This window comes from Schistocerca nitens, chromosome 5 (genome assembly GCF_023898315.1).
Source record: "Schistocerca nitens isolate TAMUIC-IGC-003100 chromosome 5, iqSchNite1.1, whole genome shotgun sequence".
Lineage (NCBI taxonomy): Eukaryota > Metazoa > Arthropoda > Insecta > Orthoptera > Acrididae > Schistocerca > Schistocerca nitens.
Window position 1 is genome coordinate 282,359,288 of NC_064618.1, and position 25,208 is coordinate 282,384,495.

A 25,208-nucleotide genomic window follows, 5' to 3' on the forward strand; every position below is an offset into this window, starting at 1 on the left:
TAGCATTAATTAGCGAGCAACGATAAGGTCGACCGGGTATGTCCATGACAACTAACAACGTATGACGTACGGCATGTGGCATGTGTGTGTGTGTGTGTGTGTGTGTGTGTGTGTGTGTGTGCGCGCGTATGGGAGTGATCCTGGCAGCTTAGTTTAGGTAGTAACCTTTTCGACATCTCGTTCAAGAGGAAGTCAGCTATTAATTCAACCATCTTCCAAGTGCGGCACAGAACGATTGACGTCTCAAACACCTCACGCAGCGATATCAGAAAGGAATAATGTCATATCATTATGAGGTACGAACCAGAAGAATGAGAAGAAACACTCGTTCGTAGTATCAAAACACTGTACAATAAATCTTTATTTCTAGAATCACAAGTACTTATCACAAGCTGATGTTGACGCGAGTTGAATGACAGTGAAGGATGCCTATTGCAGTGTCGTATAGGAGTTGCTGAAAATGGTTCTGTCCTCCACAATAAGCATAGTCTTCCACCGCATTCGACTAAGGTCACATGCAGTTCTGACGTGAGTCGACGTGATGTCTACTTCAGCGAACGACAAAAGATGCATTTGTGTGGTAGGCGTTCACAACTTACAAAGATGTCACATCGTTATGAGGCCACTAGTAGTAGGTTTAAATTTATTAATTCGCATGACCAGTTTCCATATATTTAGTGTCATTTTCAGTGTCATCTTGTATATAATGCTGTTCCACTCTTTATCATGGTGTGGCAACGTTTACGACATGGAAGCATCTGTACCATGAATCAGTGCCTTGCTTTAACGATGAAAAGACGATTGTCAAGCATTGTAACTATGCTGAAACGCTTCACATACCACCTCCATACTATAGATTATCATCTTAAATGCCTCGCTGTGTGAGATCTCCTAATATTTCTTTGTAATTCATCCGTATAAAATGAGATATAGCATCGTTCCGGTAAAATTTATATCCGAACCTTTAGCAGGTCCAAGAAAATTGTTCAGGATAGTTAACATACAATTACAAAAGAAATGTCAAGCGATTTTCCAATTTTTTTTAGGTAACTGTTTCCAGTTCATACGTTAGTATAGTAAAGTACTGAGTTCCAAAAAAATTCAAGTAGATTTCATTCTTCGGCTGTCGTAGGGAGCCAACCAAAATATTTTCAGCTCGGGCGATACTCACTTCATCATAGCGTTGGTACTCGGTGAATGAGATGCGACTCTCGGGGGTTTTAGGGATGGATTTCACCAGCGTCATATTTCGCTCCTTCTCAAAGATCCTGGAAATTGACAATGATATTATTTGTAAACCATAGAAACTACTCTATTTATAACAGAATGTATCGTTATCTCAACAATAATAATAATACAACAAATATACAGAAGAAAACAGAAGAAAAAATTGAAAAATACATCCAACTGGCTGAGGAAGTCAAAGACATGTGGCATCAGGATAAAGTTGACATCATGCCAATTATACTATCAAATACAGGAGTCATACCACACAATATCCACCAGTACATCAACGAAATACAGCTACATCCAAACGTATATATACAACTACAGAAATCTGTAATTATTGATACATGTTCAATTACCCGAAAGTTCCTAAATGCAATGTAACATGTACCGTACAGTTAAAAGGAAGTCACGCTTGATCAAGGTCCCCGTCACTTTCCATTTTTAACCAGACCTAAGGTCTGAGACAGGAAAGAGAAATAACAATAATAATAACAATTAGTAGTATTAGTAGTAGTAGCAGTAGTAACAGTAGTATTCATGTTTGTGCCCTTCTTTTTCTTTTTTTTCAAAACTTTGACATTTATTTATTTAAACTGATGTGATTTAACATCACATACCAGAACGTATCAAATAACAAAACCCATTTTATAAATAGTTTGTGCTCTACAAATATTCCCATTTACGTCTGTAATACCGGGATCTGTAAGAAATTGTCAATTGAGTAAATTCTTAGGTGACACCTGTATAGAACTCACATTACTGTTGTTTTGAGAAAGAATACACATTTCTCATAACTGTTAAACTGTTGTAGTTTGTGGTGTTGCGTAGCTATACACAACTAGAAATTTTCTCCATTCCTGTCTCTTTTTGAGAACATATAAAATATTGTTTTTCCCTCTAAACATTCGGCGGTATTTTTCTTCATTTTGGGGTAAGGATCTTCATCTGCATGTAGAAGATCCGTTGGTGTGATCATGTTGGGCGCCATTTGAAAACTTTCCAATTTTTTTTTCTCATGGACATGTATACGTTGTTAGCACTGCCACATAGAGACTGATGTTATTTGGTGTCGGTTAGATAGCAGGTAGTACACAGTGAGGAATCTGCTAGATGAATGAAGTGTAATCTTGATCTGCATAAAGTTCTTGTACTCCTCGATCACTTTGCTCATATGTTTTTCAGGTGTTTTTATTTCAGTATAACTATATTCTATGAGGAAGTGTTTCACATAGTTTGAAACCAGTGATGCATTGGTGCAACAATGTAAATTTTAGGAGTTCTGTGTCAGCTTTCCTTGGTCCCCTATATCACCTTCATTTTCTCAGAATGGGCTCTCTCCCTCTCGCCAGACCAAGTTTTATTGGCCTTTTTCCGTTTTTATGGCACACCAGCAGTCCAGTCGTGAATTTTTTGCCTAATTTTTTTTCTGTCTGGTATAGCATCTTGTATTATTCCTGCGTCCTTCAGTGCTACTTTTACCGCATCGATCCGTTTCATTGTTTCCACTTCAACTATATCTGCGACCGTCGTAGAATTTCACAGCATCCTAGTTAACCAGGTTCTGGTCCATTCATTTAATATGCCCATAAATTTTAGAACACGTTTTTCCGTATTTCCAGTTTCTTTATTTACTCTTCGTCTGTATAGTCCTATTTCTTTGTAATTTGCAGCTAAAATTATCCATATTACATTTCACTATCTCTTTTGGATTTCTTTAAGGATTCTCTTTTTGTTTAAAACGACTGTTTAAGTCCCATAAAGTCATATGGTTTTATGCCCGTGTTGTAATGTCTGAGTTTTGTGTATTTTGAGGTACTTTTTCGCTATAGATTTATTTCTTAAGTCTGAAGGCTCTTTCCGTTTTGCGGCAACGAATTTCGTAACTAGTCTTTTTACATATAAGATTCCTGAGTGATTTCACCTAAACATTTGAATTGGGAAAAACTTCTCGATTTTCCCGTATTTAGTTTTTAGAATTTTGTTACTTTAAATGATAATTGGAGGCATAATCTTTCTACTGTTCCTTTACTGGTTTTTGTTTTTTTAGATCCTCAAATTGAATTGATAGATCGTCTGCAAAAGCTAAGCAGTCTATCCTAATACTATTTCGGCCTGATTTCATTGGTTCGTCCATTTTAAACTTCGATTTTAGTTTCCGAAACTTCTAAAATGCTTTCTCTAAGACACAGTTGAAAATAAATAGAGGGATTCCATCCCCTTTCTCACTTCTGTTTTAATTTTAAAATGTTCGGAAATTTCTTCTCCGAATTTTTATCTTATATTTTGTACCATTTACTTAGTTTTTCACTAATAACTGCAGCGATTTTGCGATTCAGACCTTGAACTTTCAAAATTTGGAAAGGAGGCTTAGAGCCTACAGAATCACAACTTAAAAAAAATCATCAAAGGCAGAAACTACTTAATGTCTGAGAATTAGTTTCAGAACTGAAATTTATTCTATGCATATTACCTTTGGTCTGAGACCTCCTTTACATTCATCAGTTCTGCATTCAAGTTGTTACTCTATTCGGTCCAAGAAACATTGAGAGAGAATTTGGTGCGGCACAACAAGAAAGGAACTCTTTCTGCAACTATTAACGTCGGTTGTGTCTCCGGTCTTCTGTAGTGGAAGTATCCCTGCAGTTTTCAAATCATGCGGAATTTTCATGTTTTCCAAAAGTTTTGCATGGACAGTGTAATTTTCTTTAAGGTTTTTGGACCAACTAATTTAAGGTTTTCTGCAAAATTCTGTTTTCAACAGATGCTTTGTTATTTTTTAGCCTTTCAATTTGTCTAGCAGTTTCCCCTTCATTTAGTACTTGTGAAACTGGATTGATTTTTGTGGGAGTTTCTAGTGGAAATACTATTATTAATATTAATGCCGTCAGATGTATCATAAACATTACGGTTCATAATAAACTAAAAACTAATAAATTACTGCAGGTTCCAGCATTATAAAGTTGTAAATCAGAATGTCGACACGCCAACTGCACGCGCTTAAGCTGATATGAGCTCTTTCCATAATCACTTCACAGAAAAACGGTTAGCGGAGTACATATGCGTAACTGTTTATCATCACATTCGCAAAGTCTTCTACCGTCAACGAAATCCCAGCTACATACTGTTTCGTTGCCACTATGATCTCTATTCCGAAACTGTCTAAGAGACTTCCACGTGGCCCACCTCTGTTTGTGTCCAGCGTGCTGTTCGGCTTGTGGAATCCGGTGTTGTTCCTCGGATTCTATCCGCCTCTCCAGTTAGTGTCTTGCTCCTTGAAATCTACACAACATCTAATAAAACTGTGCCTAAATTTCTGTATCATGGAGTAAGTGTTGTGTGGAAGTAGATAGTTTGGTTGCCGAGTTCTATACAATTAGGGTTTGTCGTAGTCAGCCAGTCACCAATCTGCAGTTTTCATTTGCAGTGTAGTCATCTTTCTTGGAATGTGTTACTTTATACCACACTGATCTCCTATACTCGCTCATTGTTAAAGCTATAATTTTCATAACCGATGTTTTGGCTTTACAACTAAAGAAAACTTAGAAAGAAAGTTCATTAGCGGCGAATAAATTTTATCTACAAAAGAAGGCAAATAATTTGCAATGGTGAAATGTTGCTACTAATAGTTACTACAATTAGTTTGTTCACACTGCAAATGTTTATTGAGATAATTTACTAAACAGTCTTGGAACACAAAATTAGAGCACTAATCCACTTCAGGCAGTACTACTGACATTACATTTGAGTTGTGTCCACACCGTCAAACATTAATATAGATAAATGTACTACACGTTATTTTTTTCCTTTTTTAAAAAAAAATTGCGACGTAAACTGTTACTGCCAGGAATGCAGATCCATCTCAACCAGCTTCTGAGCAGATATTGCGAAGGGAACTGCATGCATGAGAGATTTGATGCTCATAAAAGTCATTACTAAAAGCGGTGCATGAAGCTGCATGTTTGCAATTCATTCAGGTTACTGAGAGCATGAACCAGGATGTTTATTTCACCATTCTGGGTGAAGAGATGTTTCCCTTTGTTGCACATATAAGCTGTGGAGACATTCGCCTTCCAAGATGACAACAGCTCTATTCACAGGACTGGGCACGTTAGTTAGTGGTGTGAGGAACTGTTAGACACGCCATCACACCTCGACTGACCCGCTAAATTATTCGATATTAATCCCACACAAAATGTATGGACCATTTGGAACAGTGGATAAAATTAAGCAATTACATCACCCCAGTCGATGAGCGAATTCAGCGGGATACAGCATACCTACTGAAGTTGGTGTACTCTCTTCCTAGCTGAACTGAGGTCATTGTAGAAGCTTGCGTCGGTATTACTTGATAGTTGAGTGTGGCTCCGGCGGATGAGTAACTTATTGCTTATGAGAAGTGTGTGTAACGTTTCCCTCTTCTCAACACAGACCCATTATAGTCAAAATTAAAGCAACTGTGCAACCATGCACAGCATGTGTCCAGCGTCAGTATAGAGTCAAGTGAGATCATAGGAAACGATTGCGGAAAACATTTAAAGGGGTAGTCTGTGAAACATCTCTGCTTACCCAGTCATATGACACTTCTGCCAGAGGTAGTGTGCTCGTTTCCACTCGACCAAACACCCCAGTCGATGAGCGAATTCAGCGGGATACAGCATACCTACTGAAGTTGGTGTACTCTCTTCCTAGCTGAACTGAGGTCATTATAGAAGCTTGCGTCGGTATTACTTGATAGTTGAGTGTGGCTCCGGTGGATGAGTAAATTATTGCTTATGAGAAGTGTGTGTAACGTTTCCCTCTTCTCAACACAGACCCATTATAGTCAAAATTAAAGCAGCTGTGCAACCATGCACAGCATGTGTCCAGCGACAGTATAGAGTCAAGTGAGATCATAGGAAACGATTGCGGAAAACATTTAAAGGGGTAGTCTGTGAAACATCTCTGCTTACCCAGTCATATGACACTTCTGTCAGAGGTAGTGTGCTCGTCTCCACTCGACCAGCCGCCTATGTCCAAAGAAACAATGATTCAATGCATGTGCACGCTGGCTGGACTCAGTGACGTTCTAGAGGCACGAAAATAATTTGCGTTCATCACAGCTGCATGCATTGGGCGTAACAACATTTTTAAAAATATATTACAACGTATTTTAAAGTAGAGTTTCTGTGAAAGTCTGTGCTTTTTATTGCTGTCATGGTCTTCAGTCCGCAGATTGGTTTGATGCAGCCCCCATGCTACTCTATCCTGTGCAAGCCTCTTAATCTCTGAGTAACTATTGTAGCCTGTATCCTTCTGAATCTGCTTTCTGTATTAATCCCTCGGGAACTTCCTACGCTTCCCTTCATTACCAGACTAACGATTCCTTGATACCTCAGCATGTTCCCATTCACCGATCCTTTCTTTTAGTCTAGTTAAGCCAAACATTTCATTTTCTCCTAATGTGATCCAGTACCTACTCATTAGTAACATGTTCTACCCATCTAATCTTCAGCGTTCTTCCATATTTCAAAAGATTCTATTCACCTTCTTTCTTTAGTCATCCAAGTCTTACTTTGGTACAAGGCTACGCTCCATGTAAATACCATCAGAAAACGCGTCCTAACACTTAACTTTATATTCGATGTTAAGAAATTCCTCTGTTCCATAAATGATTTTCTTGCTTCAGCTAGTCTCCATTTCATGTTCTCTCTGTTTCGGAGATTATCAGCTATTTTTCTGCTAAATAGTAAAATTCTTCTACTACTTTTAGTGTATCATTTCCAGATGTAATTTCCTCAGCATGTATTCTATGTATGGGACACGGAACAATTGCGACATCAAAGAGAACTGCGGCATTCAGCGTGTGAAAGAGAGTCGAAAACTTACTGCTCGAGATCATCAATGAGCACGTGGTGCAGCACTCCATGGCGATCGAGGAATGCTCGGAAGTGGTCGTGCATGTCGGGCGGCACCCTCACGTCGACAGGGTGGCCGGCGCGGTGAGCTCGCGACCAGAAGTCGAGCGCCGGGTGATCCCGCAGCTGAGACAGCGTCTGCAGCTGCTCCTCCGTTGGCACCAGACGGTAGACTTTGTGTCTGCCACAGAAACACAAAAACTGCCTCGTTACGTTCATCCAAACATCTGATTGAATATATAGACTGCTTCAGGACTGCCAAGGAACGATCATATGCTATCAGGTCAAAAGTATATGGACACCTATTAATGGGAAACAGTGTGGTGTGTGTCGAACCTTCGATTTTGTGGCGGCTTTAACTCTACTGGAGACACTTTCAATAATATGTCTGAATTTCTTTCACAAGAGTCAAAAACAGAAAAGGTAGTGACATCGGACAGTGGAGTCTGGAGCAAAGTCGTCGTTATAACGGATTACAAAGGTATTCCATTCGGTGGAGGTCGGGTCTCTGGACAGGTTGTTCATTGAATGTTATCCTTCACAAACGATTCCCACAAAATCAGCTTTATGACAGAGTGGTGCGTTGTTGTGCTGATACTACCACCATCTCCAAACAGTTTCTCTAGGATACGCAGTACACAATATTATAAAATGCTTTCATATTCTTCCTTTTTATCGTTTTCTTAAGTCCAATAAAGGGCCACAACCTAACCACGAGAAACATCACCATACCGTAACACCACCTCCTCCGTACTTTATAGCTGGCACTACATATGAGTAACACTCGACTAAGGTGGCTTTAGGAAGTTTGAAATGTCACTGATGGATTTGTTACTCAGCTGACATCCAATAACTAGTCCACGTTCGATGTCAATGAGTTCTCCTGATGGGATCCATTGTGCTGTTACTGATTCTCTGCTGACAGCACAATACTCCCCGCCTTCTTTTATTCTATGTAAACTGAAGGTGGAGAGGGGGAGAAATGAAGGGAAAGGAAAGGAAGGCAAGCAATGCTGTCAGCTGCATCGGGGCATTACGCAGAATCAGCAGCGCAGAGCGAAAATTTGTACCGGACAGCGATTCGAACCTGCGATCTCCTGCTTACGAGGGGCGTTTGAAAAGTCAGTGCAAAAATAAAAAGTACTTACGTGTTTGGGGTAAACCTTTTTTATTTTTCGACATAGTCTCCTTCTGGACTTGTACACATCCTCCAACGCTGTTCTAATTTGTTTATCCCTTCTGAATAATAGGAATTGTCCAAGTCTGCAAAATATCTATTAGTTGCTCCAATCACCTCCTCGTTTGAATACAAGCTTTGTCCCGCCAGCCATTTCTTCAAATTGGGGAACAAATAGTAGTCCTAGGGAGCCAAGTCTGGAGAATAGGGTGGATGTGAAACAAGTTGGAATCCTATTTCCATTAATTTTATGATCGCAGCTGATGAAGAGTGTGTTGGTGCATTGTCGTGATGGAAAAGGACTTTTTTGCGGTCCAGTTCAAATGGTTCAAATGGCTCTGAGCACTATGGGACTCAACATCTTAGGTCATAAGTCCCCTAGAACTTAGAACTACTTAAACCTAACTAACATAAGGACATCACACACACCCAAGCCCGAGGCAGGATTCGAACCTGCGACCGTGCGGTCCAGTCACCGGCGTTTTTATAGCAGCTCGGTTTTCAAATGGTCCAGTAACGATGAATAATATTCACCTGTAATAGTTTTACCCTTTTCCAAATATCCCTTGCGAATCCCAAAAGACAGTCGCCATAACCTTTCCAGCCGAAGAAATGGTCTTTGCCTTTTTTGGTGCAGATTCTCCCTTGGTAACCCATTGTTTAGATTGTTGTTTGGTCTCAGGAGTATAGTAGTGTATCCACGTTTCATCCAGTGACGTAACGACGATTAAAGTCTTGCGGATTCTTCCTGAACACCTGCAAACCATCCTTGAAACACTTCACACGATTCCGTTTCTGGTCAGGCGTGATCAATCGCGGAACCCATCTTGCGGATAGCTTTCTCATGTCCAAATATTTATGCAAAATATTATGTACCCATTCATTCGAGATGCCCACAGCACTAGCAATCTCACGCACCTTTAATCTTCTGTCATCCATCACCATATCATGGATTTTATCAATGATTTCTGGAGTCGTAACCCCCACAGGGCGACCGGAACTTTCATCATCACTTGTGCCCCTATGGGCACTCTGAAAATTTTGAAACCACTTATAAACTGTTCTAATCAAAGATGCAGAGTCACCGTAATGTTTATCAAGCTTCTCATTAGTCTCCTGAGGCGTTTTTCCTTTCATAAAGTAATGTTTAATCACCACACGAAATCCTTTTTCATCCATTTTTTGACAATCACTCGACTTCCTTGATTCACACGAATGCCAAACACAAAGAAATAGACCAATACGGCTGAAACTTGGTGTGCGTTCTTTACAAAGATGCTACTAACTAAACATGACCTCGATACGAGCCGGTGCTGCCATCTCTCGGACTTTGCACGGACTTTTCAAACGCCCCTCGTACTAGGCATGTGCGTTAACCACTACGCCATCCGGTACACAGCGTCAGCGCCACTGCGCGGAATATCTTGGCAGATCTCACGGCCGTCCCACATTCCCATCGTGCGCCACCTACCCTCAGTCCCTGTCCATGTCCTCCGCGTTCGCTACTCTGAGATTCCTACAGGAGGTCGAACGTATTTGTGCATCCGGACTGAAGAAGGTGGATCCATTGCCCAGCTAGGCTAATCAGTTATATGAATGCATGGTGTCTACACATTCACACGTTTACGAAGAAACAGACACCACGGATTTAATTAATTCTTATATTCTTTCAGCTCCGTCTCTCGTGACATCTAGTGGTTAATTCCGCATTACGGAGTAGTGTACGGGTACTTTGTATCAGACAGGAAACAATAGCGTTTGTGAAAACTAGAACACGCTGGAAGAAATATATGAAATAAAATGTTTGCCAAATCGTTTGCTGACTGCATTGATTGAGCTTCTTGTTGACACAGACGATCCCCTGCCACGCAAAGCTGTGTGCTGCTAAGTTTTTGTGTTGGCCATTGCTTTGTAATCTGAATCATTTCCTGGCAATAAATTTTCTACAAATTCTTCAGCCTTGGATTTGTTCGAAAAATTTGCAAGGGGTTCTACGGCATTTGCACGGTTAGTGCACACTGTTTTTTAAAATTTATTAGCGCCGATAATGGGATAGAAAATATATGGAAATCTATATAATGGGAGAGACTCCCTCACTACAGAAATTCTGCCAAGCAAATTTAGACGTGGCTGAAGAAACAGGGACAAGTACAAAGTGGAAGCAAAACAAAGCTAGAATATAGATATTTGCTAAATAAAATGTGCTTCTGAAATAAGTCTTTCAGTGACACCAAAGATAGAAACTCTTGGATGACATGTACAGCGCAAGTGAGAGTAGCAAAGCAATCTCAGTCATGATGAACTCGAATGTTATTTTTCAAATGTCTATTTACGAAGATAAACGAGTACTGACCCAGTTCATCCTTGCACTACTTGAAACATTAGATTAGGTGTATTACTCGATGCAACGTAGCCATAGGAACCTCCAGGATATATAACAGTTCATAAAACAAGAACACGCAATAAACATTTACAAATAATTACAGATATGCTTAAGTACTTTCTAAAGATCCCAAGTGAAACAGTCCTCCTGGATGTGAAATAAGTCAAATAATTTTAAACATATTTTCATTTCAAAGAGAACAACGAACTTTCACAAAATATGTAAGTTTTCGATACAATGAGATGCAAAAGATAATGTTGGTTGGTTGGTTGTTTTTGGGGAAGGAGACCAGACAGCGAGGTCATCGGTCTCATCGGATTAGGGAAGGAAGTCGGCCGTGCCCTTTGAAAGGAACCATCCCGGCATTTGCCTGGAGCGATTTAGGGAAATCACGGAAAACCTAAATCAGGATGGCCGGACGCGGGATTGAACCGTCGTCCTCCCGAATGCGAGTCCAGTGTCTAACCACTGCGCCACCTCGCTCGGTGCAAAAGATAATTTCTAGGCTGTTGTTACCATGAAACATGAAAGAGAAATCATTTTACAATATTTATTTACAATCTTCGCATTACTTCTCTGAATTTGTACGGAAGTCAGATTGTAGGTAATGATCACATTATTTGATATTATTAGTAACATATACACATCAGTCGGTTCTGCTAAGAAATTCAGTGCTAGTATTGCTTCCACGAAGTCTAGTCCCTAAACGGGTCTTCGCGGGACAGCCGACCGGGGTAGCCGCGCGGTCTCAGGCGCTTTGCCATGGTCCGCGCGGCTCTCCTCGTCGGAGGTTCGAGTCCTCTCTCGGGCATGGGTGTGTGTGTTGTACTTAGCGTAAGTTAGTTAGGTTAAGTAGTGTGTGACCTCATCAGTTTGATCCCATAGGAACTTACCATAAATTTCCAAATTTCTTTGCAGCACGTACATGACTTCAAGCCACATTTATTTAATCTTACACTTTTCGGACTCGGAAAATTTTAGCTTGACTTGGTGAGCTACTCCAAAATAGATGAGTGATATAGCTATTAGTGTCAGGGGCGTTAAGAAATAGCTTAAATTGTTAGAATAAAGAAAGGAACGCCGAGAGCGTTGGAATTCCTGTCAAACGAAATCTGTAGCTGAGTTAACCCCTTTACAAACCATAATGCACCGTACATCACTTTAACAAGAAACAGTCACTAATAAGTGACTAATGGACGAAAGCAGACTTTACATCCTTGTAAAAGAAGGGGAGCTTAAGTGATCACAAAATTACCATCTAATATCGCTGACATCTATCAGTGGTAGCAGCTTAGAATATGTTCTGAGCTCAAATGTTATGAGGCACTTCAAACAGAAATACCTCCTCCATGCCAAACAGCATGGATTCCGTACACGTTGGTTATGCGAAACACAACTCGTGTTTTGTTCACACAACATTTGAAAGCCATGTATCAAAGCTATCAGACAGACGCAGTAGTCCTGATCATGTGTGACAGGACTGAGGATTTCTTGGCAGGGAGACCGCATCACGTTATTTGTATGGGGAATCACGGACAGACGTAGAAGTAACTAAATGAACGCGACTGGCTTCCCAACACTTCGATGTCTCGTGACAGACTTTCCTAGACTAGTCAACAGGAAGTAAAATGTCGCTACACGTTTCTTGGCTGGGCTCTCAGTCGCTCATCACATGTACGTCACTCCCCTCACGTGCTGTTAACACCCTCCAGAGGCTCAGAAACAGGAAACAATTCTGAGATAGTGCAGCATCTCAGAACAGAAAGAAACATTTGTAAATACACTGCCCGTTCGTTTGGACATGTTCGACAGAAGAGACACTGTTTTTATCCTGCAGCCACTATGAATCAAGACATAAGTGAATTAATGACATTAGCTGCCAGTGGGTATGGACTTAATACTCAATGGGGAAACTTAAAAATTTGTGCCGTATCTGGATGCGATCCCACGTCTCTTGCGTGCTAGGCAGATACGCTGACCAATGTGCCCTCCACACAAGTGACGAGTGCTCCTACACGGACGACACCTCCTGTCAGGCGTAAATTCCCGCACAACTCATGTAGTGCCCTTTGCCCATTATACTCATTACTCGCGACATTTCTCCGATTCCTAAGAGTTCAAGAGAGGTGTGCATCCGCATTGAAGTGATCACTTAGTCGTCTCCACCTTAAATATAAATGTGGTGTTTGTTCTATTCAGCACATATTTTCAACTTTCCTCAATACTCACTGGCAGCTAATGTCATCATTCCAATTGTGTCTAAAACATTTGTTTTGGTTTCAACAGTATTGAGGCACTCACACAATCTTTTTTGTTGTTCAGTCTGATACGAGAATGCGTGTTTCGTTTCCTCATACGAAATGTAAAATTTTCGTAGACACCTTTCATTTATAGCCCCTGCGTTCGACGAGCCTACTTACGACATACTATCCAGCCAATATTAATTTATAGCGCTATGTGAACTTATAGACTCAGGCAACATTTTCACTGAATTGGAAGCACTAATGTCGAAAGTAGAGGCTCATTAGTAATGTTGCTGTTGTGGTCTCCAACCAGAAGATTTGTTTCATGCAGATCTATATGTTATTCTATCCTGGGCAAGTCCCTTCATGTCTGAATAACTACTGCATCCCACATCCATTTGCAGCTGGTATCTCTAGTCAAGCTCGAATATCAGCTTTAGTGACATAAAAGAAAAAGGAACAGTATGGGTCATTCATAGCTCCATTTAGCTTAGAGGAAAAAATTCATAGACTGGTGTATAATAACCCACTACGAAAAATCGAAGAACATGCAAGCTCTTTGAACTTTTTGTGAGTACTTAAAATCATTTACTCAAGAAAACGCGATAAACTGTTGTATTCGCCTGGCTGATGGACTTGAGTTTCTAGGGAATTCAGTTTATTTTGTTTAAGAAGTGTTCAGCATATCAGATTGAATTCTTATCTGTCATATATAAGGGCATTGTAAAAAATTTATCTTTCTACTTCAAAATTCCCCCCTGCCTCATAACACATGATCTGCTCTAAATCAAGCAAGATAAACGCCATCACCCGTTGAGCAACTATCTTGAGGCACTTTACAGTATTATCTAGCAGAGCTTTAAGTAGCTACTCTGAAATAATGACTTGGATTTTCAGCAACTTCTTTTAACCAGTTAGTCTAAAGGTGGAGACTGATGTCACAGAAAGATATGACCTCGAAAAGAAATGAATTTTCTGAGGTTTTCGGAGCTCATGTCGTCATATACATTCACGTTCTGAAAAAAAAAAAAAAAAAAAACGGAGCACCTTCAATGACTAGAGATGGAAAGTTCATATTCATAGGACATATATATTGGCATGTTCTGCAGAAATGATAAGCATTTCTGTCACCTCGGTTCAGCAAGTATCCTGTTGCTCAATAGGCACAGGGTGCGCCATGGATCGTGATAACTTGTTTCATGCGTGATGGCATCAAAAATTGTAAGGCACGAATGGCGTCCTGTGATACAGCCATCCTTGGTGCATTCACGTGGTTCCAAAGTTTATCTGTGGTGGTTGGCATTGGGTCCAGCACTGCAGCCGTCGTTGCACCACATCTTATACATTTTCGATTGACGACAAGTCTGGTGATCCACTGGGCCAGGGCAAAAGGCTGACAGCCTGTGAAACCAAGAAGGCATGTGTTCCTGCAGCAACATGTGATCGTTCATTGTCTTGCTGGAAAGTGGCATCTGGAATGTTGTGCGGAAAGGGTACGGCTTCGGGTTGCAGATGTCATTCACGTATATCACACTGGTCACTCCTAATGCCTACTCCAAGATAATTTATGGCATTAACTGCTTCCAGTTGTTGACCTGCTATATTGTAGCTAAATGATAAATGATCTTTCTTTCTATGTACTCGCAGCATATTACACTTGTCTACATTGAGATTCAATTGCCATTCCCTGCACCAGGCGTGAATTCGTTGCAGATCCTCCTGTATTTTAGTACAATTTTCCATTGTTACAGCCTCTCGATATACTACAGCATCATCCGCAGAAAGCCTCAGTCAACTTCCGATGTTATCCACAAGCTCATTTATATATATTGTGATTAGCGACACTCCCCTGCGGCACACCTGAAATCACTCTTATTTCGGAAGACTTCTCTCCATTGAGAATGACATGCTGCGTTCTGTTATCTAGGAACTCGTCAATCCAATCACACAATTGGTCTGATAGTCCACGTGCTCTTACTTTGTTCATAAAACGACTGTGGGGAACTGTATCAAACGCCTTGCGGAAGTCAAGAAACGCGGCATCTACCTGGGAACCCGTGTCTATGGCCCTCTGAGTCTCGTGGAATAATAGCGCGAGCTGGGTTTCACACGATCGTCTTTTTCGAAACCCATGCTGATTCCTAGAGAGTTGATTTCTAGTCTCCAGAAAAGACATTATACTCGAACATAATACGTGTTCCAAAATTCTACAACTGATCGACGTTAGAGTATAAGTCTATAGTTATGCACATCTATTCGATGTCCCTTCTTGAAAACGGGGATCACCTGTCCCCTTTTCCAATCTTTTGGAACGCTACGCTCTTCTAGAGACCTACGGTACGCCGCTGCAAAAAGGGGGGCAAGTTCCTTCGCGTACTCTGTGTAAAATCGAACTGGTATCCCATCAGGTCCAGCGGCCTTTCCTCTTTTGAGCATTTTAATTGTTTTTCTATCCCTCTTTGATCTATTTAGATATCTACCATTTTGTCATCTGTGCGACAATCTAGAGAAGGAACTAAAGTGCAGTCTTCCTCTGTGAAACAGCTTTGGAAAAAGATATTTAGTATTTCGGCCATTAGTCTGTCATCCTCTGTTTCAGTACTATTTTGGTCACAGAGTGTCTGGACACCTACCGCCTTGACATAAGACCAAAATTTCCTTGGATTTTCTGCCAAGTCGGTACATAGAACTTTACTTTCGAATTCATTGAACGCCTCTCGCATAGAACATCCTAACATCATCGCCATCTAGCATGTTTCTGCACATTCGTCAAAGGTAATCCTTGCCAAAATAAACGGCGACAGACTATCACCCTGATAGTCTACGATGTGCTACACTTTTCCACTGGTACGCCAGAACCGAGTAGAACGCAGATCTATCCTGCAATGCCATTCGGATGAGGCGACGATCTTCTCGGGGAGTGGTTTGAGTGGCACGACCTGACCCTTCTCGTCTTGTTCTACGGCCTTCCGTGAACTATCCGTTGTACTGCCGAAACATTTCGTCCCACACGAGCAGAAGTTTATCGGATGGCTGAATCACAGTCTCCCATGCCAATAATGCGCTCTCTTTCAAACCCACTAGTTTGACGGTACGTTTCTCGCATGCGTCTGCGAGGCACTCTACATGTCTGCTCGAGTCACGTTAATTCATTACCTTCTGGTTATAGCGACAACGAGAGCTGCAGGAACATTTTACCGGCAGGTGCTATTGCGCCCCGATATCGGTGTTCGCCTTAAACCTGCGGGCCGACATGGTTCAGATGCTAACCATTTCTACAGAACATATTAATGTACCAGTCCTGTGAATATGAACGCCCTACCTCTAGTTGTTCAAGGTGTTTTTTTTTCATGAGTGTATCAAGTGCTGAAATCTATGATAAGTGGTACTTTCCACCTGCCATCCACAGCTACTAGTAGGAAAGCACTGATTTTAAGGTGGTAAGAGTCTCAGTACCAAATCATTATCCAACATCTGAAGAGAATGGATTGAGATCTTCTATTCTGACAACAGAATGACGATTCAAATCATTTTCCTCTCCGTAATATTAAAACGCAGACATTATGTTACGCTCTCTTGATTTCAACATTGCTTTGGAAACTTATAAAATCCACTTAGTTTTTTAATGTCATTTATTGAAATTTTCAAGCTATTCTAAGATGTCTGACATTGAGCTATGTCACCATATCTCGACACTTACATTTAAGCATTTACACTGAGGTGATAAAAGTCATGCGATAGCAATATGCACATATACATATGGCGGTGGTATCGCGCACACAAAGTGTTGTATCCTGCCTAGTTGTAAAAGATGGGGTGTCTAGGACACCTACTTCTCGGATCGATAGACAACAATTCAAGCAAATCGTATTAAAGAGTTTTACTACGAAGTAAATCAATGACAATACCTAACTTTGAGAAATACGTAGACGTGTCGCAATCAGAGGGTGACACGCAATATAATCAATGTACTTCAGTATAACGATTCCAATACAAGTAAAGTAATACAGTGGATACTTCCACCCAAGTAGCTGGTCTTGACGCATCTGTAGAACCGGATCGCGGCCAGTCGGCGAGGAGTTTATGTTCTCTTCGCCTACTTCACAGCCCTCTCTGCTCTAACGTTCCCGACTGGCGTGCCGACGTTTGACTTTACGCCGGAACACAAAGTATTAGGGAGCAGAGCATTAGCAGAGCGCTCATTTGTCTCAAGTGATACATGTGAAAAGATTTCTGAATTGATTGTGGCCGTTCGACGGGAATTAACAGACTTTGAACGCGGAATGGTAGTTGGAGCTAAACGCATGGGACATTCCATTTCGGAAATTGTTAGGCAGTTTAATATTCCGAGATCTGCAGCTTAAAGAGTGTGCCGAAAATACCAAACTGCAGTCAGAACCTCTTCACGACGGACAACGCAGTGGCCGACGGCCTTCACTTAACTATCGAGATCAGTGGCGTTTGCATTGAGTTGTCAGTACAAACAGACAAGCAAGTGAGTCAAATAACCGCAGAAATCGATGTGGGACGTACAACGAATGTACCCGTTACGACAGTGCCGTGAAATCTGTCGTTCCTCCCTTGAGCTCGTCGGCTAATCGGCTGGAAGCTAGACAACCGGAAAATCCTGGCCGGGTCGGATGAGCCCCGACATCAGTTGGTAAGAACTGATGGTAGGATTCTAGTGTCGCGCAGGCATCACGAAGCCATGAACCCAAATTGTCAACAAGGTATGTGCAAGCTAGTGGTGTGGCTGTAATGATATCGGTTGTGTTTACATGGAATGGACTGACTGGGTCCTCTGGTCCAACTGAACAGATCATTGGCTGGAAATGGTTATGTTCAACTACTTGGAGACATTTGCAGTCATTCATGCATTTCATGAATTTTTTATGGATGATAATGCGCCAAGTCACCGGACCACAATTGTTCGCGATTAGTTTGTAGAAAGTTCTGAAGAACTCGAACGAATGATTTGACAAACCAGATCGTTCGACATGAATCTTGGGATATGATCGTGAGATGAGTTCGTGCGTAAAATCCCGTAGCGGCAGTATTTCCGCTATTAGGGATGGTTACGGAGGCAGGATAGGTCATTATTTCTGTACGGACTTCCAACGACCATAAGATATAGATTTTAGGCACACATGAACCGTGTTATAAATTTTCACAACTTGTTCCACGCAGACGGACAGCAGAAATGTTTGATAACATGTTAGCTGAAAGGACATTAACAGTAACACTAAGGAAAGACACTAGCCGTCCAAAAGTATTGAATAATGGCTTACCACAGGGATCTGTTCTTGCTCCTCTCTTGTTTAATTTATATGTATATGATATTCCTCCAACACCTTCCAGAAACTATGACTGGGCAACAACTGGGAATCAGCTGAAAAGATTCTAACTTCTGATCTAGACATCTTAAGCCAATATTTTCGTTGGTTACAACCAAACTCAAATAAAACAGAAATTTCATGCTTTCGTCTCTCCAGAAAATTGACACACAGAGACTTCAATGTCTATTTTGAGGGGGACAAACTTCACCATAACATTCATTCAAAATACCTTGGGTTCACGTTTGATAGCACACTTTCTTCTAAGGAGCACTTGACACGAACATCTGCAAAGCTCAAATGCAGAAACAACATTCTCCATAAACTTTGTGGCAATCGTTGGAACCGTCAATAGGCACTCTTCGGGTATCAGCAATCGGATTTGTATACTCAGCAGGAGAGTACTGTGCGTCTTGTGGATTAACAGCCCACACGTAACGACGCCATGCGCATTGTCAGTGAGTGAATACGATCATCTCTCATATATCGTTTACCTAACTTTATCCTCCTGATATTAAACGGAAGAGCGCGCAGCTGCGTGAACGCCAGAAGATGGCTGGCTGATAGTACCGACATTCCAATACCGAACGATGTATTCCCTGCGGAGTGATTTTCTCAGTTATAAACTTTGCTTTAGCTGACACACTATTTCAGTTTATTGTAACTGGTCCAAAAGAGGAAGACGTATTACACAACAATCACTGTTTTTGTTTTCATTGGTAAGTATGTACGTAGCTACAGATACCTAATTTAAAGTTAAATGTGTTAATGAAAATTAACCGTACAGCGGAACTTAGTGGAAAAGCGCATCTAAGTGCAAACGAATAAACAAATAATTGATACAGACTGGTGCCATTGGAAGTGGTAAACATATGATCATAAGAATGCTAAGAAAAATTAGAAGATTGAGGATGCAATGAAATACACGTTGACAGTAAAGCAGCGAAATGAAACATCCTCCGAAATCGCACTGAATGTTTTCGCCGAAGTGTAAATCGTTGCGAAAACATAGTGAATCTCTTAGCAACAAATAATTCTGAGCAAATTTTGAGCATCACGACATTTACAGGGATCAGTGACAGCGAGGTCGTCGTACTGAGAGAGAATACCGTAACAGCCCGATGTTTTACAGAAGCTCGAAATTTAACACGTATTTGTACGCGAAACGTTTTTAATAATTCCAAAATGAAATTCTAAGATCCAAAGAGATTCTGCTCGTATGTAAAATACATCAATAAAAATACAATTAATATGTTCGCCGCACGACAGCAATGGTAATGTACTAATGATAATGGCACTACAACGGAGTTACTTACGATGTTCATCCGAAATGTCTTCAGCAAAGAAAACGAAGTAAATGTTCCAGAATTCTAACCAAGAACAGCTGCGAACATCAACAACTTAGAAGCAGATATCCTCTCTGAAGCGAAGCAGCTTAAATCGCTTTATAAAGGCAAGCCTTCGAGTCCAGGTTGTATACCAATTAGGTTCGTTTGAGAGTACGTTGATGTAACAGCTCCATACTTAGCAATGATTTGCAACCGCTCGCTCGATGAAAGATCCGTACCTAAAGACTAAAAAATTGGACAGATCACACTAATACTAAAGAAAGGAAATAGGAGTAATCCGATGAATTACAGACCTATGTTACTGACACTGATTTGCAGTACAATTGTGCAACATATACTGTGTTCGTACAACATGAATTACCTAGAAGAAAACGATCTAGTACTACATAGACAACAAGAATTCAGAAAACTAGCCGGCTGAGATGGTCGAGTGGTTCTAGGCGCTACAGTCTGGAACTGCGCGACCGCTACGGTCGCAGGTTCGAATCCTGCCTCGGGCATGGATGTGTGTGACGTCCTTAGGTTAGTTAGGTTTAAGTAGTTCTAAGTTCTAGGGGACTGATGACCTCAGAAGTTAAGTCCCATAGTGCTCAGAGCCATTTGAACCATTTTTTTTTCAGAAAACTACCGTTCTTGTGAAACAGAACTAGCTCTTTTTCACACGAAGTAACGAGTGCTACCTACAAGAGATCACAAATTGATTCCATATGTCTAGTTTTCCAAAAAGCTATGGACTTCGTTTCCCACCAATGAATTGTAAACAAATTGCGTCCTTGTGGAGTATCACTTCATTTGTACGACAGGATCCGTGATAATCCTTCAGAAAGCTCGCAGTTCGGAGGAATGGACGGAAAGTCTCGAGTGAGACAGAAGTCATATCTGGCGTTCTCCAGGGAAGTATTATAGGCCTTCCGCTGTTCTTAACTCACATAAACAATTAAGCAGAAAATCTGAGAATACCTCTTGGATTGTTTGCAGGTGATGCTGTTGTTTAACGTCTGGCAAAGTCACTGGAAGAGCAAAACCAATTACAAAATCATTTGGACAAAATATCCATAAGGTCAGAAAAGTGGCAGTTGACTCTAAATAATTAAAACTGTTAGATCATTCACGTGAGTACTAAAAGGAGACCGTTAATTTCGGTTACACGATAAATCACGCATATCTAAAGGCTGTCAATTAAACTAAATAACAATACGAACAACTTACATTAAAACGATAAAGTACACGGAAGACTGGATTTTACTAACAGGGTAAATAGAAGAGGCAGCATATCTAGTAAAGAAATTGCCTGCACTATGTTTATCGATCCTCTTCAAGAATACTGACGGAGGACATCGAAAAACTTCAAAGAAGGACAGCTCGCATTGCATTATCGCAGTGGGAGAGAGTGCCGCGGATATACGAGGCCTGTTCAGAAAGTAAGCTCCGATTGATTGCCAAATTGAAACCACAGTGAACATCAGAAATGTTTTACTTGTAACAATTAGGTACACCTTTCAGCTACTTCTCTACGTAGTCGCCGTTCTGACTTAGACTTTTGTCATAGCGTTGTATCAACTTTTCAATAGCCTCATCATAGAAGGCAGCCGCCAGTGCTTTCCGCCAATTCTCCACGCTGGCCTACACCTCGTTGTCTGTGTCAAAATGTTGTCTTCAAAGACAGCGGTTCATGTGACCAGAGATGAAACTCAGGGGGAGACAATTGCGGACTGTATTGTGGGTAATCTCACATTTCCATTTGAAAACGATGCAGGAGCATCTTCATTGCCCCTGCAGAATGCGGCTGAGAATTGTCTTGAAGAAGAAACAGCACGACAGTTATGTAATGTTAGCTGCATAGCTTCAGGCGAAATTTCTCACCAGGCCCTCGTACTTGGCGGCAGACACTATTTTCTAGACATCTTTACGCACTCACTGCGAGCTCAGAAATGAGAAGAGCGACGTGATGCTAACTGGGGTTATACTAGAGACACTACCCAACACATCTGTGCAAAGCTTTATCGGATTTTCATAGTCGTTTCCATTTCGCGACCGATCGGAGCTTACTTTCTGAACGCCCCTCGTAATAGGAGAGTTAAAGTGGCTATCATTAAAACAAAGGCGTGTTTCGTTGAAGTGACATCTTTTCACGAAAATTCAATCTACATCCATATCAATAATTCGCAAGTCACCTCAAAGTGTGTGGCGGAGAGTACTTCTGGTATGCCGGAGGGTATTTCTGTTACCACTAACTGATCCACCCTTCCCTGTTCCATTCGAAAATGGAACAGTTATTATAATGATCGTACCACGAGATTTTTTCCCACATACAAAACTTCACTGCAAAAACAAAAGAAAGGCATTATTTTAAGCTGAATGCAAATGAAAATCGGACGCGATAAAACATAATACGTCAGATTTCATCCAAGGTACTTTACAGTCGATACCAGTAGCTTCTAGTTTCAAACATGTACGGCTGCTGAAAATGCAGTATAAGAGTGTACATAACTGCACACCCAAGGTATTCTATCACAAGAATACCTGAATATATTGCAGTGGTCAGTTTACGACAACCAGCCTATTGGGCTAAAGTGTTGTACTTCCTACTGATTAAACCATTACAACATATCTGTTAATGTAGTATTTTAAAAAAATCACGATTCAACCGCAAAGGATAATCACGACCTTTTTCCTTCGAACGCCCACCAATGTAGGGAGAAATTATCGTCGCAATAAAATAAATCAGAGCTCGCGCGGAATATTTAAATGTTCGTTTTCCCGCGCGTTATTCTAGAGTGGAATGCTAGGGAAACAGTTTGAAAGTGGTTCGATGAACACTCTGCCAGGCACGAAAGCTTGAATTGTAGAGCAGTCGTGCAGCTGTAGATGTAGATTAGTTCTATTTTCTTCAACGGCTGAAATGTTTGAAATAAGAAGTGTGTGCGGAATGCTATTTGAGAGATGCCAGCACAGCATATGAAGGAACAACATGCGAGACTCACTCACCCCCGGTAGGAGACGGCTGCCAGCGCGGTAGCTAGCAGTGCTACCAACAGCAGCAGACTTAGTCCTGAGGAGCGCATTGTGCCGTTTGCCGCCGTGGCGCGCAGCCCTCGCATATATAGGCTGCGTTATCACCGTACTGAGTGGGCCGCCGATGGCCATTGCGACAGCTTACCTCATTGTCCGCTGTTACTCACGCACGCTCTTCGAAAAGCCCGGCGTAAATGCGAATGCGATGTTGGAGTCACCAGCGCCAGGAACCCTCTGACCTCCCTCTCGCTCCCTCCCCAAAGAACGGTTTACATAAGCATTTCTCTGTTTCCTTCGAACATTTCTATGTTTACTTACACTGATTTCCAAATTTTTCAGCCAATGTCGTAGACTAAAGTGGTAATAAGAACTACGAGTCTCGATAATGGCAAGATGTTCAAAAAAATTCCCCACGCATATACAGAAGCAAGCGAAAGAAAAGCTATTTCCACATTTTCACGCTCATATATCCTCAATCTGCCAGACCTGTATACACAGTATGTTCACAGTTTGTGGACGTGCCTGGCATTGCTTAGCAATTTGGCAATTGGATATATGTCCTGATCTCCTTCTCCCTCTGTCATCCTATTCCCCTCCTTCTATCCATCATCATCTCTCCTGTCTCTTTGTCCATCTCCATTTCCAACAACTCTCTCTCCATCTCCTCCTCCCTCCTCTCTGTGTCAATCTCCACCTGCCCCCTGACTATGTCCATCCACCAACGCCCCCCCCCCCCCCCACCGTCCAATTTGTCCATCTGTCCATATATTCTGTGTAAAGGGGCAAGGCTATTGGAATAAATTTCGAAAAGTTCTTGACCGATTTGCTTCAGAGATTTGCACAACACACGTCTTCAGACGGAATTGAAGGCCGTATTAAAAATATGTAGCCCATGTCCGTCCAACGTTTGCTAGAATCTCACGTAAAAATTTGAAATAAATCGGTCAGGCACTTTTCGAGAAAAACATTAAACAACGACCTGTCTTTATGTGGTAGTACAGATAAATTATGAGATTGTCAAAGACAAACGGGCAGAGGACGACGGTTTAATCCCGCATCCGGCCATCCTGATTTAGGTTTTCCGTGACTTCCCTAAATCGCTCCAGGCAAATGCTGAGATGGTTCCTTTGAAAGGTCACGGCCAATTTTCTTCCCTAATCCGATGAGACACATGACCTTGCTGTTTGGTCTCTTCCCTCAAAAAAACAAGAACAACATTAAACGGGCAGAAAGAAGTTGCCTCCATTTTCAGTTTCATCTACGATAAACGGAAATGGCCGGAGGACTTTCTTGCACCTACAATAGCGCCAGTTCCAAAGTGGATGAACTGTAAGAAGTGTGAAGAACACAGGACCATCAGCCTAATTTCGTAGAAGGCAAAGAAGTATTTGCGGCCCTCGCAGACCTCCAAACGCCTTCGACAAGGTGCAGTGGCACCAGCTGATAGATATCTTGAACGGAAAGGGAATAATGTGGAAGGCTGACAGCAAGTCTGTACTTGAAGCAGAGGGCAGGTGTACAAATAGGAAATGAGACCTCCAAGACAGCAAGATCGGGAGAGCAGCCAGATTGGGCTGCTGGCTCTCGCCAGTCCTACTTAACAGTTATTTGGACGAAATTGTAATTTTTTGGATGGGAGAAGAGGCGTCAGGTTAGGTGGACGTAAAATTAAATGTCCAAAATCCGCAGATGACATGGCGATTCTTACGGAAAATGAAGTGACACTGTTTGCAGTATACGGTACGAAAATAAATAAATAGAAAACTAAATGTATATTTACAGATTTAAGGAAAAGAAGAGTGACGTGTAAGTTAGGGACAGAAATCATAGAAGAGGTGAAAGCAGTCTAGAGTTAGGGATGATAGCTCAGAGAAGATATGCAGGACTTCAAAATCGGAATGGCGCTAGTGAAAGAGCCATTTCAAAACCAGAAAACTCTTTTAGCTAATGTTTGAACATAGATTTAAGTAAGCGACTAGTGAAATGTCGGATATGGAGCGTGGCCTTTTACAGATCAGAAACATGGAAATTTAGAAAGTAGATGAGAATTGAAGCTTATGAAATGTGGATACGGCGCAGAATGAAAAAGGTCAGCTGGACTAAGAAAATCAGGAATGACGAGGTACTGACGAGGGTTGCAAATCATCGAAGGACGTTGTTGGCAGTGAAGAACAGGAAACTGGAGAGGACGTAATTTGGGTCAAAGATGCCTTCTAGTAGGGGCAACTAAAGATTTTATTCCAGAGGAGTGAGGGAAGGGCAAAAGAAGCTACCAGACACTCGATGACATCAGTAAACCGCAAGGAGGGCACCAAAGAATGAAGAGAAAGCAGAGGACAGATAATAGTGGAGGGCTATGAAGTCTAAACATCTAATAAAGGAGATAACCAATGATGATGATCCAAGTTGTGACGGTGTGTTGCTACTAGTGTTCTTAAAATAGTTGCATTACACGTGTACTTCTGAGATTTCACGAAGGTGTGCTGAATATTAATGACTCCTAATTTTTTATGTGGAACTATTTTAAAATATAACAAACGTTATTGCGCAAATGAAGTTGCTGTGATGGACGGGGAGTAGAACC

The 25,208-nt window shown here is 41.3% G+C and overlaps 1 protein-coding gene across 1 annotated transcript in view; it reads right to left on the reverse strand.

The window, feature by feature from the left end:
• The window catches only part of LOC126259318 (carboxypeptidase B-like), a 60,887-nt gene extending 38,220 nt beyond the window's left edge, over positions 1–22,667 (reverse strand). Inside the window, exons 1-3 of the mRNA XM_049955997.1 lie at positions 22,598–22,667; positions 7,096–7,305; positions 1,172–1,268 (exon numbers count right to left, since the gene is read on the reverse strand). Of these exons, the coding sequence (XP_049811954.1) occupies positions 1,172–1,268; positions 7,096–7,169 (171 nt within the window). The 5' untranslated portion in view covers positions 7,170–7,305; positions 22,598–22,667. The remainder of the gene's footprint in view (positions 1–1,171; positions 1,269–7,095; positions 7,306–22,597) is intronic.
• Between the last annotated feature and the right edge of the window lie 2,541 nt (positions 22,668–25,208).